The sequence below is a fragment of the Primulina eburnea genome, chromosome 5, assembly GCF_022965805.1.
Source record: "Primulina eburnea isolate SZY01 chromosome 5, ASM2296580v1, whole genome shotgun sequence".
In the NCBI taxonomy this organism is placed as follows: Eukaryota; Viridiplantae; Streptophyta; class Magnoliopsida; order Lamiales; family Gesneriaceae; genus Primulina; species Primulina eburnea.
The window spans coordinates 37,579,695-37,592,755 of NC_133105.1; the positions used below are offsets into that span (position 1 = coordinate 37,579,695).

Sequence of the window (13,061 nt, forward strand, 5' to 3'; positions counted from 1 at the left end):
TTCTTGGGGATGATAGAAATAATATCCAACTTAATTCCTTGGATATTCCACAAAGTAACATAAAATGGATCGACTATCCAATTTATCTCCCACTACATGCTTCACATAAGCAGGGCTCCCCATATTCTAAGATAAGAATATTTGGGAGGCTTATCCATCCATATCTCATATGGTGTCTGCCTTTGAATGGACATTTAATGGAATATCTTTTAGTTTTAAGTTATAGAGATCGTTTTCAAGTTCAACAGTACCAATCAAACATTCATTCATGTAAATGTTGCAAACACCTTTGCAAAATAAACAAGAATATCCATTTTTATCACCATAGAAATGGAAACAATGTTTTTTACAAAATTAGGTACAAACAAAACATCTCACAAAATTAACTTAAACTATTGTTCAATAATAAGTAAACATCCTTAATAGCCTTGGTAGCAACTCTTGCTCCATTGCCCATCCTCAAGAAGGTCACACCTTCCTTAAGCTTCCTACTTCTTCCCATCACCTGTAACACATTACAGAGATGTGATCAATATTTGGTATCCAATACCCAAGAAGTAGAGTTAATTAAAATGTTTACTTCAATGTAGAACATACCATTTCCAGAACTTTTCTGGGCCAGATATTCCTTGCAATTTCGCTTCCAATGTCCAGGCTTCTTGCAGTGATGACAAACATCACCAGTCTTGTCAGCCTTAACTGGTCTGGCTGCCACAACGGGATTCGGAGATTGCCTCAACAAGGGCACGTTCTTCTTGGGACTTTGGAAAGAACTCTTCTTTCCCTTCCCATGTGGATCAATCTTCGTACCAGATGAAGAACCCACATAAAGAACCAACTTCTCTTTCTTGATGGTGGATTCAAACGTAACAAGCATGTTTACCAACTCCTCAAGGGTCGGTTCCATCTTGTTCATGTTGAAGTTCACCACAAAAGGATCAAATGAGCTAGGCAGCGATAACAGCAACACGTCCGTGGTCAACTCCGAAGGCAAGATCAAATCCATGCCAACGAGCTTGTCCACGAGCCCGATCACCTTTAGGCCATGCTCATGGACCGAGGCCCCATCTCGCATGCGCAAAGTGATCAGCTCCTTGACGGTAGCATGCCTTAGAGGTCGTGTTTGCTCACCGAAGAGCTCCTTGATATGCAAATGAATGTCAGCAGCACTCTTTGCACCCTCAAAACGCCTCTGCAGCTCATCATTCATAGAAGTCAGCATATAACACCTGGCTATCAAGTCATGGTCACACCATTCCTTGTAAGCCTGCAATTCCTCAGGAGTGCAGTCAGTCGGAGCCTCAACAGGGGGCGACTGAGTCAGTGTATATGTTACCCTTTCCGAATTCAAGACTATTTTCAAATTTCTTAGCCAAGTGAGGTAATTAGGTCCAGTTAATATGTGTTTGTCGAGTATAACAGATATCGAATTGCGCATCGAAGACATGTCGATTTGTACTGAAAAGTAAAAACAGTTAAATGTTGATGACTATTTTAAATATTTAGTAAGATATGAAGTTTGGACTTTTACTTCATAAATATTTGCTCCCACTGTTTTGACATCTTTCACTACCCTCTAGTGAAAGCGGGAAACTCATTTCCTCAGTAGGTACGTAAGGTCCAATTAGCGAATTATGATCCCGAATAATATCAGCCAATCACAATTCCTAAAAGGTAGTTTCCAATTGCATCACAATGCAACCCTCTACGTAAACTTTTGTCTCACGTTTGATTAGGACCCAATAATATGACGTCGTTCATCTTTACGTGTCAAGCCTAACCCATCGATATTGAACCTTAATGGACGGTCACCATGAGTTCCCTCAATAATATGAGCCGAAATCATGGGAGTTCCACGTAGTTCACATCACTATGTCAATGGATGTCACAGCTTTCCGGCACCCAGGGCCCCCCCAATAATATGAGCCGAGCCCCGAGTACGGGTAGCGTTCATCATGCACCCATTGTCGATGGAAGACAAGGAAATTATAAACAAATTTATAATTCCCTTTTTCGGGCTTGATATTAATTTTGAATCTTATTCAAAATGAGGGTTTTTAATTTTGAAAGGTCTCATCATTAATTTTATTTTAAAAGCTCGCCATGTTTGATCGTATGTTTGCCGGATTCATGCAACTTTGTTATTATCATAATAATAACGCACATACTCATTATTTATAACATATCATGCATATATTATAAACAGTAAACAAACAAGGATGATCAATCGCCCCAATACTAACGGTCCGTGTGAGCTAAACACGGACCTAGGTCCAATCCTAGGGTAAATGCACGGGATGCAAATGCAACATTTACATAAGCTTCCAATATTTACATGTCTTCGATCTTCATAATCATCATGGCCACCATCTTCCAATCTTGATCATCCACTATACTAATATTTACAAATAAATATCCATGGCAAATAGGGATACATCTCATGGGGTGGGAACGGGCCATAAACCAAGCCCACTTGATAAATTGATAATTATTACAATCATTCAACACAAAATATCCTAGCATACACCTAGAAAATTGGGCTTGGGCTTTTGATCATCCTTCATGCATAATATCACATATCATACACCATCAATTAATTATCACAATAATTAATTGATCCAATATTATATATCTTGATCCAATCACTAACCGCCACGATTATAAACTAAATTAACAAAGTATACAAACACCTTTGTCTACTTTCAAATTAATTTATTTATAACCGAATTTCTTGTAAATCACAATTTACTATAAATAATCAAAATCCAACTTAAATTATTTATTTCATGAGAAAATATTTGCAACTTTTGTAATTTTAAACTTAAGGGCCCAAAAAACTCAATTTTTCACCAAAAACATTTTTGGCCCATTTAAAATCACAAATGTGTTGGCCATCCAATGGCCCAACAACTCAAGGCCCATGACACTTTGGTAATCCAAAACACTTTTGGAAACCCTAGTCGTCATCGCCGTCGCCGGATTCCGGCCAACATTCCGGTGAACAAAAAAAAATTTTTTTTTTTTTATTAAACAAGAGGTTTCGGGCAGCCCAAGGGGCTGCCCTTGCTGCCCGTTTCGGGCAGCCCCTCGGGCAGCCCGAGGCGCCCGAAATGGGCAGCAACATGCTGCCCAAAATAGCTTCAAAAGTGGCCTTGATTTTGGTTGCAAAAAATATCTCAAACGGTTAGAAAATGATCTCAATATAATATCATGTATTATGCTACACAAAATGGTAACCATAGCTCTTGATACCACTTGAAAGGGAACGATTTAGGGAGACCGAAAACGCAACGGAAGCTAAAATTTTCAAAATATAAGCTGAAAAATTCGGCCCCCTTCCATTTTGTGCAACAAATACATTTAACACCTTAAATCTCATTCATAGGGTGTAAGAAAATCGTTACCTATCAATCTTAAAAGATTGATGATGGCTCCAACTTTGTTGTTAAACAACAAAGCTCTTGAATGGCATGAAGAAATCTACAAGCTTCCTCCTACCTTGAATCTTTCCTTCAAATTAAGCCCACCACCAACTAGGTAGATCCCCTCATATTTTGCACTAGAAAAATATGAGGATTTTTCATTTGAGAAGAGAGTGTTTCTTCAACCATTGAAGAAAGAAAAAATTGGAGAGAAAGTGAATAGTATTTTCGGCACTATTCATCCTTGGAGAGAAGGAGAGACATTTTTTTGGTTGTGGGAAAAGTAGAGTCAAAAAGGTGCATGCTATGCCTTGAAAAATCAAAAAGTAGTCTCCCAACCTTTCACCTCCCATGCATGCATATTATATGGTTTTTAACAAATTAAAAACCATGGACTAAATTTAATTATTTCAAACATATTTGAGACTAATTAAACATTACTTGAATTTACCCAAGTCCCACTAGTTCAATAATTAATTTAAATTGAGCTCTACAAGACTCAATATAATTTAATTAATTCAACACTTGAATTAATTTAATTATTTGGACTCTACTAGGTCCACTAGTGTTTAATTAATTCAACACTTGAATTAATTTAATTTAGTCCATAATAATGTTTATGAAAATCACAATTTTCAAATACATTATTCACTTGGCCAACTTTTAATTTAGGAACACTTCCATAAATTAAAATTTACATTTCTCTCATAGAAGTCATACTTCTATTTTTCTTTACACTTATAAACTCATTTATAAGTCGTTCAACACATTGAACTATTTTCTCCTTTATAGAAGTCATACTTCTAATTTTCCTTACGCTTATAAACTCCTTTATAAGCCGTTCAACACATTGAACTATTTTTACTTCTCAACGGGATCTAGAAAGCTAGTACTTGTGTGGCCCTCAATGGTTCATTGATACAACTAGCCGTGGGTTCACATCTCTATGTGATTCGGACTAAACATGTCCTTATATGAGCATACCCCAATTGCTCCATTTTTATTTATCAACACCTTGATAATAAGAACGTCAGAACTCAAGTCTGATAGTACCCAACCAATCATGTTAAACGCCTAGCAGCATCGCTTACATGATTCCCTAGGTATCAAATGATAGTGCCTGCAAGAACCATTCAATTATGGTTAGCGTACAGTACGGTCCCTTCAACTCATATATCCCGATCGATTCGACAACCATTGGTTTATCGAGAGTTGTCAATGAATCGATACTATGTGTCATGTCGTAGTTGCATCGATGTTGTAATCTATGAAACACCTTTCATAATTACAACCATACTCTGGCCAGAGATTTCGATCTACATACACATGATAACACATAGGATATCCATACCCGAAGGTAAGCGGTGAATCCCCGACTACAATGCATCGACTCCTATGTGTTTCGACAGAACACCCAACCTTGCCACCTGATGACCCCATAAGAGTCGGTAAACAAGTCAAAGTGTAATTCTAGCACATAGAGTCTCAATTCTGTCCCGGGTCATAAGGACTAATTCTGTACAACCATAAACCAGGACTTTTCCACTCGATAAGTGAGAACCACTTGGAAAGTCCTTTTATGGAGGGTTGTTCAGTGCACTCTACAAGGAGCACCTATCTGCATGTTCGGACATCACAATGCCCCCTACCAATGAAACATGGTACTCACATCGCAGATACTAGTCTCTAACTTGAGCGGCCTATATCCTTCTTAGTGGCGGCTGAATCGACTAGGAACCGTTTAGAATATACAGTATTACAAATATGAGTTTCATGATACTCATCATATGAGCATCTCATATTCTTTCTACTATTTGTATATTCAAGGGCTTTATCTATGCAGCTAGCATGGGTATACAGATAAAGATTTGCCAAAGTAATAATTTCAAATATTATTAAAATAAAGATTGCTTATACATAGAGTTTCATTGTGAACACTCGGCCAACACTTGGCTCGACGGGCACCTACTCTAACAGCAACATCTGTAGGCAACAGGGACACTTCGCCAGAGTTTGTCCCCAGAGAGGTGCACAACGATTCCAGAGCACAGGATCATCAGCACCAGCGCCACAGATGGAGAGACAGGCATCCTCTGTACACTCCTTTCAGCCACCCTCCACACAGACCCTGCAGAGGCCAGGAGGTAGTCAGACTGTGAGTCAGCCTCCCCGACAGCAGGCACGTGTTTTTGCCCTGACAGAGGAGCAGGCGCAGGAGGCGCCAGATGACGTCATTGCAGGTAACTGTTTTCTTTGCGGTTATCCTGCATATGTGTTGATAGACACAGGTGCATCACATACATTTATATCTGAACATTTTGCATTGAGACATTCATTGCCTGTTGAGTCGTTGTCGACAGTAGTGTCTATAGCTTCTCCGTTGGGAAGTGGTTTGATATCTGTGACTACTGTTAGACACTGTATGCTTCAGTTTGAGGGGCATGAGATTGATCTTGATTGTGTAGTACTTGGTTTAGCTGATTTTGACTGTATAGTTGGTATAGACATGTTGACCAAGTACAGAGCCACGGTAGATTGTTTCCACAAGCTTGTCAGATTCAGACCCGAGATGACAGACGAGTGGAAATTCTACGGCAAGGGTTCCAGATCTCGGATTCCCTTAGTATCTGCTCTGACTATGAGTAGATTGCTTCAGAGAGGAGCAGAGGGCTTTCTCGTATATTCAGTAGACCTACTGAAGTCGAGCCCAGCATTGGCAGATCTGCCAGTGGTTTGCGAGTTTGCAGATGTTTTTCCTGATGAGATTCCAGGGTTGCCTCCTGTTCGAGAGGTTGATTTCAGCATAGATCTTATGCCCGGTTCTGTTCCTATTTCGAGAGCTCCGTATAGGATGGCACCGATAGAACTGAAAGAGTTGAAAGCACAGTTGGAAGATCTTTTGTCCAAGGGATATATCAGACCCAGTGTATCTCCTTGGGGTGCTCCGGTGCTTTTCGTTTGAAAGAAAGATGGTTCGATGCGATTGTGTATTGATTATAGGCAGTTGAACAAGGCAACTGTGAAGAACAAGTATCCTTTGCCTCGCATCGACGACTTATTTGATCAGCTACAGGGATCTTCTGTATACTCGAAGATCGATTTGAGATCAGGGTATCATCAGCTCCGAATTAGAGATGTTGATATACCGAAGACTGCATTCCGAACCAGGTATGGACATTACGAGTTTGTTGTTATGCCTTTCGGTTTGACAAATGCACCTGCGGTGTTTATGAGTTTGATGAACCGCATTTTTCAGAGATATTTAGATGAATTTGTGATTGTGTTTATTGACGACATTTTGGTGTATTCGAAAAGTTTGACTGAGCATGCAGATCATCTGAGAATTGTGTTGAAGACTTTGAGAAATGAGCGGTTGTATGCCAAACTGTCCAAGTGTGAATTCTGGCTGAGACAGGTTGTTTTCTTGGGGCATATTATATCTGGAGATGGTATTGCGGTATATCCGAGTAAAGTTGAGACTGTGATCAGTTGGCCGAGACCGACTTCTGTGCCTGAGATACGCAGTTTCATGGGTCTAGCCGGATATTATCGTCGTTTTATTCGAGATTTCTCCAGTATAGCGAAGCCTATCACCCAGTTGACACAGAAGAATATGCCATTTGTGTGGTCCGAAGATTGTGAAGCCAGTTTTGTAGAGCTGAAGAAGAGGCTGACTAGTGCGCCTGTCTTGACGATTCTTGCAGGTACAGGTGAGTTCATTGTATACTGTGACGCATCTCACAGAGGGTTAGGATGTGTTCTTATGCAGCGAGGGCACGTGATAGCATACGCCTCTAGACAGCTGAAGCCACACGAGACTCGTTATCCGATTCATGATCTTGAATTGGCGGCGATTGTATTTGCACTCAAGATCTGGCGTCACTATCTGTATGGTGAGAAATTTGAGATCTATTCCGATCATAAGAGCCTGAAATATCTCTTTTCTCAGTCAGAGTTGAACATGAGGCAGCGACGATGGCTTGATCTGCTGAAAGATTTTGATTGCGAGATCAAGTACCATCCAGGAAAGTCGAATGCAGCGGCAGACGCCTTGAGTCGAAAGGTATGTGCTCTTTCCTTGTCGACTGTAGGTGTATCGAGTTTAGTAGAAGATTGTTGCTTGTCTGGATTAACATTTAATACAGAGAGTAGACCGTTGCGACTTACTGCGATTCAGATTGAGCCAGACTTGATTTCGAGGATCAAAGAAGCACAGAGAACTGATCCGAGTGTGCAGAAATCGATTGATATGGTCAGAGCTGGACATATCTCAGAATATCAGGTCAGAGATTCTGTTCTGTATGTGAATAACCGCTTAGTGGTGCCAGAGATTTCAGATTTGAGACGACAGATCATGTCAGAAGCACACTGTAGTCGGTTCAGCATTCATCCTGGTGGCAGGAAGATGTATAACGACTTGAAGACACAATTCTGGTGGAAACAGATGAAGACAGATATTGCAGAATTTGTGTCTAGATGTCTGAATTGCCAACAGGTGAAGGCAGAGCGGAAGAAGCCCGGAGGTTTACTTCAGAGTTTGTCTGTTCCTGAATGGAAATGGGACCACATTTCCATGGATTTCGTGACGAAGTTACCTCGATCATCCCGAGGCTGTGATTCGATTTGGGTCATCATTGACAGACTGACCAAATCAGCTTGCTTTATTCCGTACAGAATGACCTATCGACACGATCAGATGGCAGAGTTGTATGTCAGAGAGGTCGTCAGATTGCATGGTGTGCCGAAGTCGATCGTATCAGACCGTGATCCACGCTTTACTTCTCACTTCTGGCACAGCTTGCAGCAGGCTTTGGGTACGACTTTACACCTGAGCACTGCTTATCATCCCCAGACAGACGGACAGTCAGAGCGGACTATCCAGACTTTAGAGGACATGCTGAGAGCTGTAGTACTAGACTTTGGTACTAGTTGGCAGGATTCATTGCCGTTGTGTGAGTTTTCATACAACAACAGCTATCAGACGAGCATAGAGATGGCACCGTTCGAAGCTTTATACGGAAAGAAGTGCAGATCTCCGTTGTACTGGGATGATATTTCTGAGGTACCAGAGTTAGGGCCTGATATGATTCGTGCGATGACGGAGAAAGTTAAAATCATTCAGAAGAGAATGAAGATGGCACAGGATAGGCAAGCGAAGTACGCCAATATCAGACGCAGACCGTTAGTATTCGAACAGGGAGACAGAGTATTTCTGAAGATTTCACCTTTCAGAGGCGTTGTCAGATTTGGCAAGCGAGGAAAGTTGTCTCCTAGATACGTCGGTCCGTATGAGATCCTTGAGAAGATTGGCGATCGAGCTTACAGACTTGCTCTTCCTCCTTCATTATCTGGTATACATGACGTTTTTCATGTGTCGATGTTGCGCAGATATATGCCAGATGATTCTCATGTTATTCAGCCTGACGAAGCCGAGTTAGATCAGACTTTGAGCTACGTCGAGCAACCGATACAGATTCTGGATCGGAAGGAAAAGAAGCTTAGAACCAAGACCATTCCACTTGTGAAGGTGAAATGGAGTCGTCATGGCATAGAGGAAGCAACTTGGGAGACAGAGTCTGAAATGAGACAGAGGCATCCCGAGCTATTCCTTTGATGTGAGTTTTCTTCCCGTTTTGACTTTACAGTTTTGTATATACTTGCATGATTTATTGTGTATGAGTTCGAGGACGAACTCTTGTCTAAGAGGGGGAGAAATGTAAGGCTCGAGAATTGTCAATTGGCATGGATGTTAGACTTGTAGAGATAAGAATGTACAATTATGAGATTTTGAGCAGCAGGGCCGAAGCCACACCGCACCCGCGGTGCTAAGACTACCGCCCCCGCGGTGTAGGTGACAGAAATTAGTGGAATTTTGCGAACAGACACTGCACCCGCGGTATTAGCGCGACCGCACCCGCGGTGTGAGACCGCACCCGCGGTCATGTAAGGACCGCACCCGCGGTCTAGGTGCTGCATTTTTGGATGAACTCGCCGTGAGCACAGCGCACCCGCGCTCTTACGCTGCCGCACCCGCGGTGTTGCATGCGAAAATGCCACCCTTTCTTCTTGTGTTGACACATGGCATGTATATATATATGAAGCTGCTGAATCTTCATTCTTCATTCAGAGAAGAGGGAGAACCGAGAGCTCCCAAGAAATCCTTCAAACTTCTTTCAAGTTGTGATTTAGATTGTGCAAGAGTTAGAGATCCGATTGTTATTCCGAGCCCGGATTTATGATCCTTGCAACAAGAGCTAGCTAAGGATGTAAGTTTCGATTATTTTCAGCATGGTTCGAAATCTATGTATTGAGGAAATTATGATTTTGTTAGAAATATGTATTCTTGGTATACCGAGCATCGTATATTTGTTATCAGATCGATTTTCGGATACCGTATACGAGTCTTGCGAATTTCCAGCATGTATATCGATATTGATTGGAAGAATTGAGCATGTTATATTGTGTTTGATGAGTATATTATGAAGATTATGAGTTGTGGTTATTGTATATATTGTTTTGTTGAGATTGAGTTGACCGGTACCGAGAATTACGCCGTTACGCCGTCAAAGTATTTTGAAACCGATTTCAGCTATGTTTATTGAGTTGTTTGAGATGTATATTGATAGAGTGCACCTCGACTATGCCATTTCAGATTTGTGTTGGCTATTGTGAACTCGAGACTTCGACGACAACACCGACGATTCGGCAAGAAAGGTATAATTCATGTGGTCACGGGATTGCACAACTCGATTCAGATTTGATACGAGTTTCCCTAAATCACATACTAGATTGTTATTACATTGATTATGTAATGCCTTGTTTATCGATTTATATTCGAGTCCTGAGATAGGAGAGATTGGCAGACTTGCCAAAACTAGACGTTTCGGTGTATCGACGCATAGGAGCAGATTTGCTATATGTGTAGACCCTCGATACAGAGTTGACCGAAGTCTAGGAATAAGACGTACCGTTGCCCCGAGTGGCTGGGTAGGTGACAGACCGTCTTATTCACACCGGGATCCCTAGATTAGAAATGAGTCGAGTCAAGATTTAAATGTTGAATACAGATTTGTATTCTTCTACATGTTTAGATTTATATTCATGTTACTTGATACCTATGCTATGCTTTTGTACATGATTATTACATTGCATGCATCCATGTTTTATACTGGGATATGTTCTCACCGGAGTTATCCGGCTGTTGTCGTGTCTGTATGTGTGCATGGCAACAGGTGGGGCAGGATCTGGGTCACGACGAGGATGAGAGAGTTGATAGCGTGGTGATGCCGGGCGTAACAGAAGACTTCTTATGTTGTACTAGTAGTTTTATGTTGATACTAGAGATGTTATGTTGTTTTTATAACATGTATAACAAGTAACGCTACTAGATCACGACATGTAATGGTTGTTGACTGATGTTTGTGTTAAATAAAAATGAGACGCTTTATGTTAACATTCGATTTAATGTTAGAAAGCGAAAATTTGACCCGCCATTTGTAATAAAGATCCAGTTATTCCCAGTTAGAATTGATTTAGAGCCCGGGTCCCCACAGAATTGTTATGAATTGTTAGGATATATTGATTTATACTAGACAGATTTGAATTGTGATTGAATTACAGATTGTAATGGATATGAGTTATGACTTGTAATTGATGTCTGTTAATTTGGTATTGACGGGGATACTTAGATTGTACCGTTGTGCCGTTGATTTTGAATTAAATCCAAATTGATCAGATTGTTATTGATTGGAAAGGTATATTGATATGAGATTGTTGGTATTGCCATTGTCAGATTGAGGGATTGACAGAGTTTGGATTCCAGACCGAAACTGCAACGAAAGGTATAAGTCAATGTGTATTGGGACATCGACTCAAGTAGGATGTACTTGAGTTTCCCTAAATCACATACTTATTATTTATTTATCATTGTATTTAATGATTTGATTTAAATGCTTGTTCTATGGAGTTATAGGAGCATGCATTAGACGAGTAATCTTGTGACAGAAGTACCTGATAGTGGCAGGTAACCATGGGTACATTGAACGATGTCACAAGATATGGTGATAGACCATAGTCTATGACGGATGCGTCTAGACACTGGATGTTGGTTATATCGACTTGGATAGAACTGGAGTCTTTTCTATTACTGTTTGTCGATATAGGAATGCCACATCTGGACACCGGGATCCCTAGGTTAGGATTGAGTCTAGTCTGAATCGTGGAGTCACGAGCATTGTCGACAGATTGATTAATTAGTCCCCAATGACGATTATGATTTTGATTAGCGTCCGGTCCCCACAACAGGTGGTATCAGAGCTATAGATCCTTGAGATTGAGATAGGAGCTAGTGAGCGGGGTAGAATGTGTTTTCTTTCCCTGTTTTGATTGTTAGCATGATTTACTGCTTTATAATACATGTTTCTCTGTTTATCTGATTTGATCTGAAAACATGTGTTATTGAATATGAATTGGAGCTAATTCTGGATCAGCAGTAAAATGATCGGAAGAGGATTGAAACCGGATTTTGGTTGGGATTGCTAACCCTTTTGAGTTTCAGATATGCCTCCGAGAAGAGTACCGGAACAGGGTAGTACATCGAACCCTCCCATGGATGTGACTGCGACACCCATGGAGACACTTTTGAAAAGATTTCAGTCTTTCCATCCACCTACTTTGAAAGGAACCGAAAATTCAGTGGATTGTGAAAGTTGGCTGGATGATATTGAAATGATGTTCGATTCGTTGGAATATACTGATGAGAAGAGGGTGAAACTGATAGGACATCAATTGCGTGACATTGCCAAGAACTGGTGGATCAACACAAAAAGGGCATTGGAACACCGAGGTACGATTATTACCTGGAGTGTGTTTAGAACTGAATTCTATCATAGGTTCTTTCCAGTGTCATACAGGAAGGACATGGGAGCCGGGTTTGCGAACTTGAGACAGAGCCAACTTAACATCGAGGAATACGTGGATAAGTTTTCTTCACTGTTGCGCTTTGCTCCGCATGTGGCGGATCATGACGAGGCTGTGGCGGATCAGTTCATTAACGGCCTGAATCCGGAAATATTCACCTTGGTAAACACGAGAAGACCGAACAATTTCACCGATGCCTTGAATAGAGCCAAGGGAGCCAAAGCAGGTCTGATGAGACAGAGAGAGGCTTCGTTTATGCTTCCAGCACCTGGATTTCAGCAACCACCTCCTCGATTTGAAGGTGGCAGCAGTAGTGGCGGAAGGAAGGACTTCTTGAAGACGAGAGGAAAGCAGTTCAAGAAGTCAGGGAGCAGTTCTTCTAGTTCTGGGAGTCCTTGACAGAGCCAGAGCTATACTGGACCTATTTGCAATACTTGTGGAGGGAAACATCCCACTGAGCAGTGCCGAGGATTGTTTGGCAGCTGCCGTATTTGCAAGCAACAGAGACACTTTGCTCGAGTGTGTCCCCAGAGAGGTGCCCAGGGATCCCAGGCAGCTGAGTCATCTGGATCAGCGGCTCAGGCAGGTAGACGACCATCTGCTGTTCATTCTTTTCAGCCCGCACCGTCTACCCAGTCCCAGCAGAGGCCAGGAGGAAGCCAGACAGTGAGCCAGCCTCCGAGACAGCAGGCCCAAGTGTTTGCTCTGACCAAGGAGCAG

At 41.4% G+C, this 13,061-nt stretch overlaps 1 protein-coding gene across 1 annotated transcript; it reads right to left on the minus strand.

Moving 5' to 3' along the window:
* Nucleotides 1-375: 375 nt before the first annotated feature.
* On the minus strand, nucleotides 376-1,108 carry LOC140831827 (uncharacterized). Its single transcript, XM_073195557.1, has 2 exons — nucleotides 598-1,108; nucleotides 376-505 (listed from the first exon to the last, which is right to left on the minus strand). Exons 1-2 carry the CDS (start codon nucleotides 1,073-1,075, stop codon nucleotides 489-491), a joined length of 495 nt encoding a protein of 164 aa, XP_073051658.1. The 5' UTR covers nucleotides 1,076-1,108; the 3' UTR covers nucleotides 376-488.
* Between the last annotated feature and the right edge of the window lie 11,953 nt (nucleotides 1,109-13,061).

Coding starts and splice junctions, on each gene's coding strand:
- LOC140831827 (XM_073195557.1), bottom strand. CDS start 1,075: ATGCGAGATGGGGCCTCGGTCCATGAGCATGGCCTAAAGGTGATCGGG.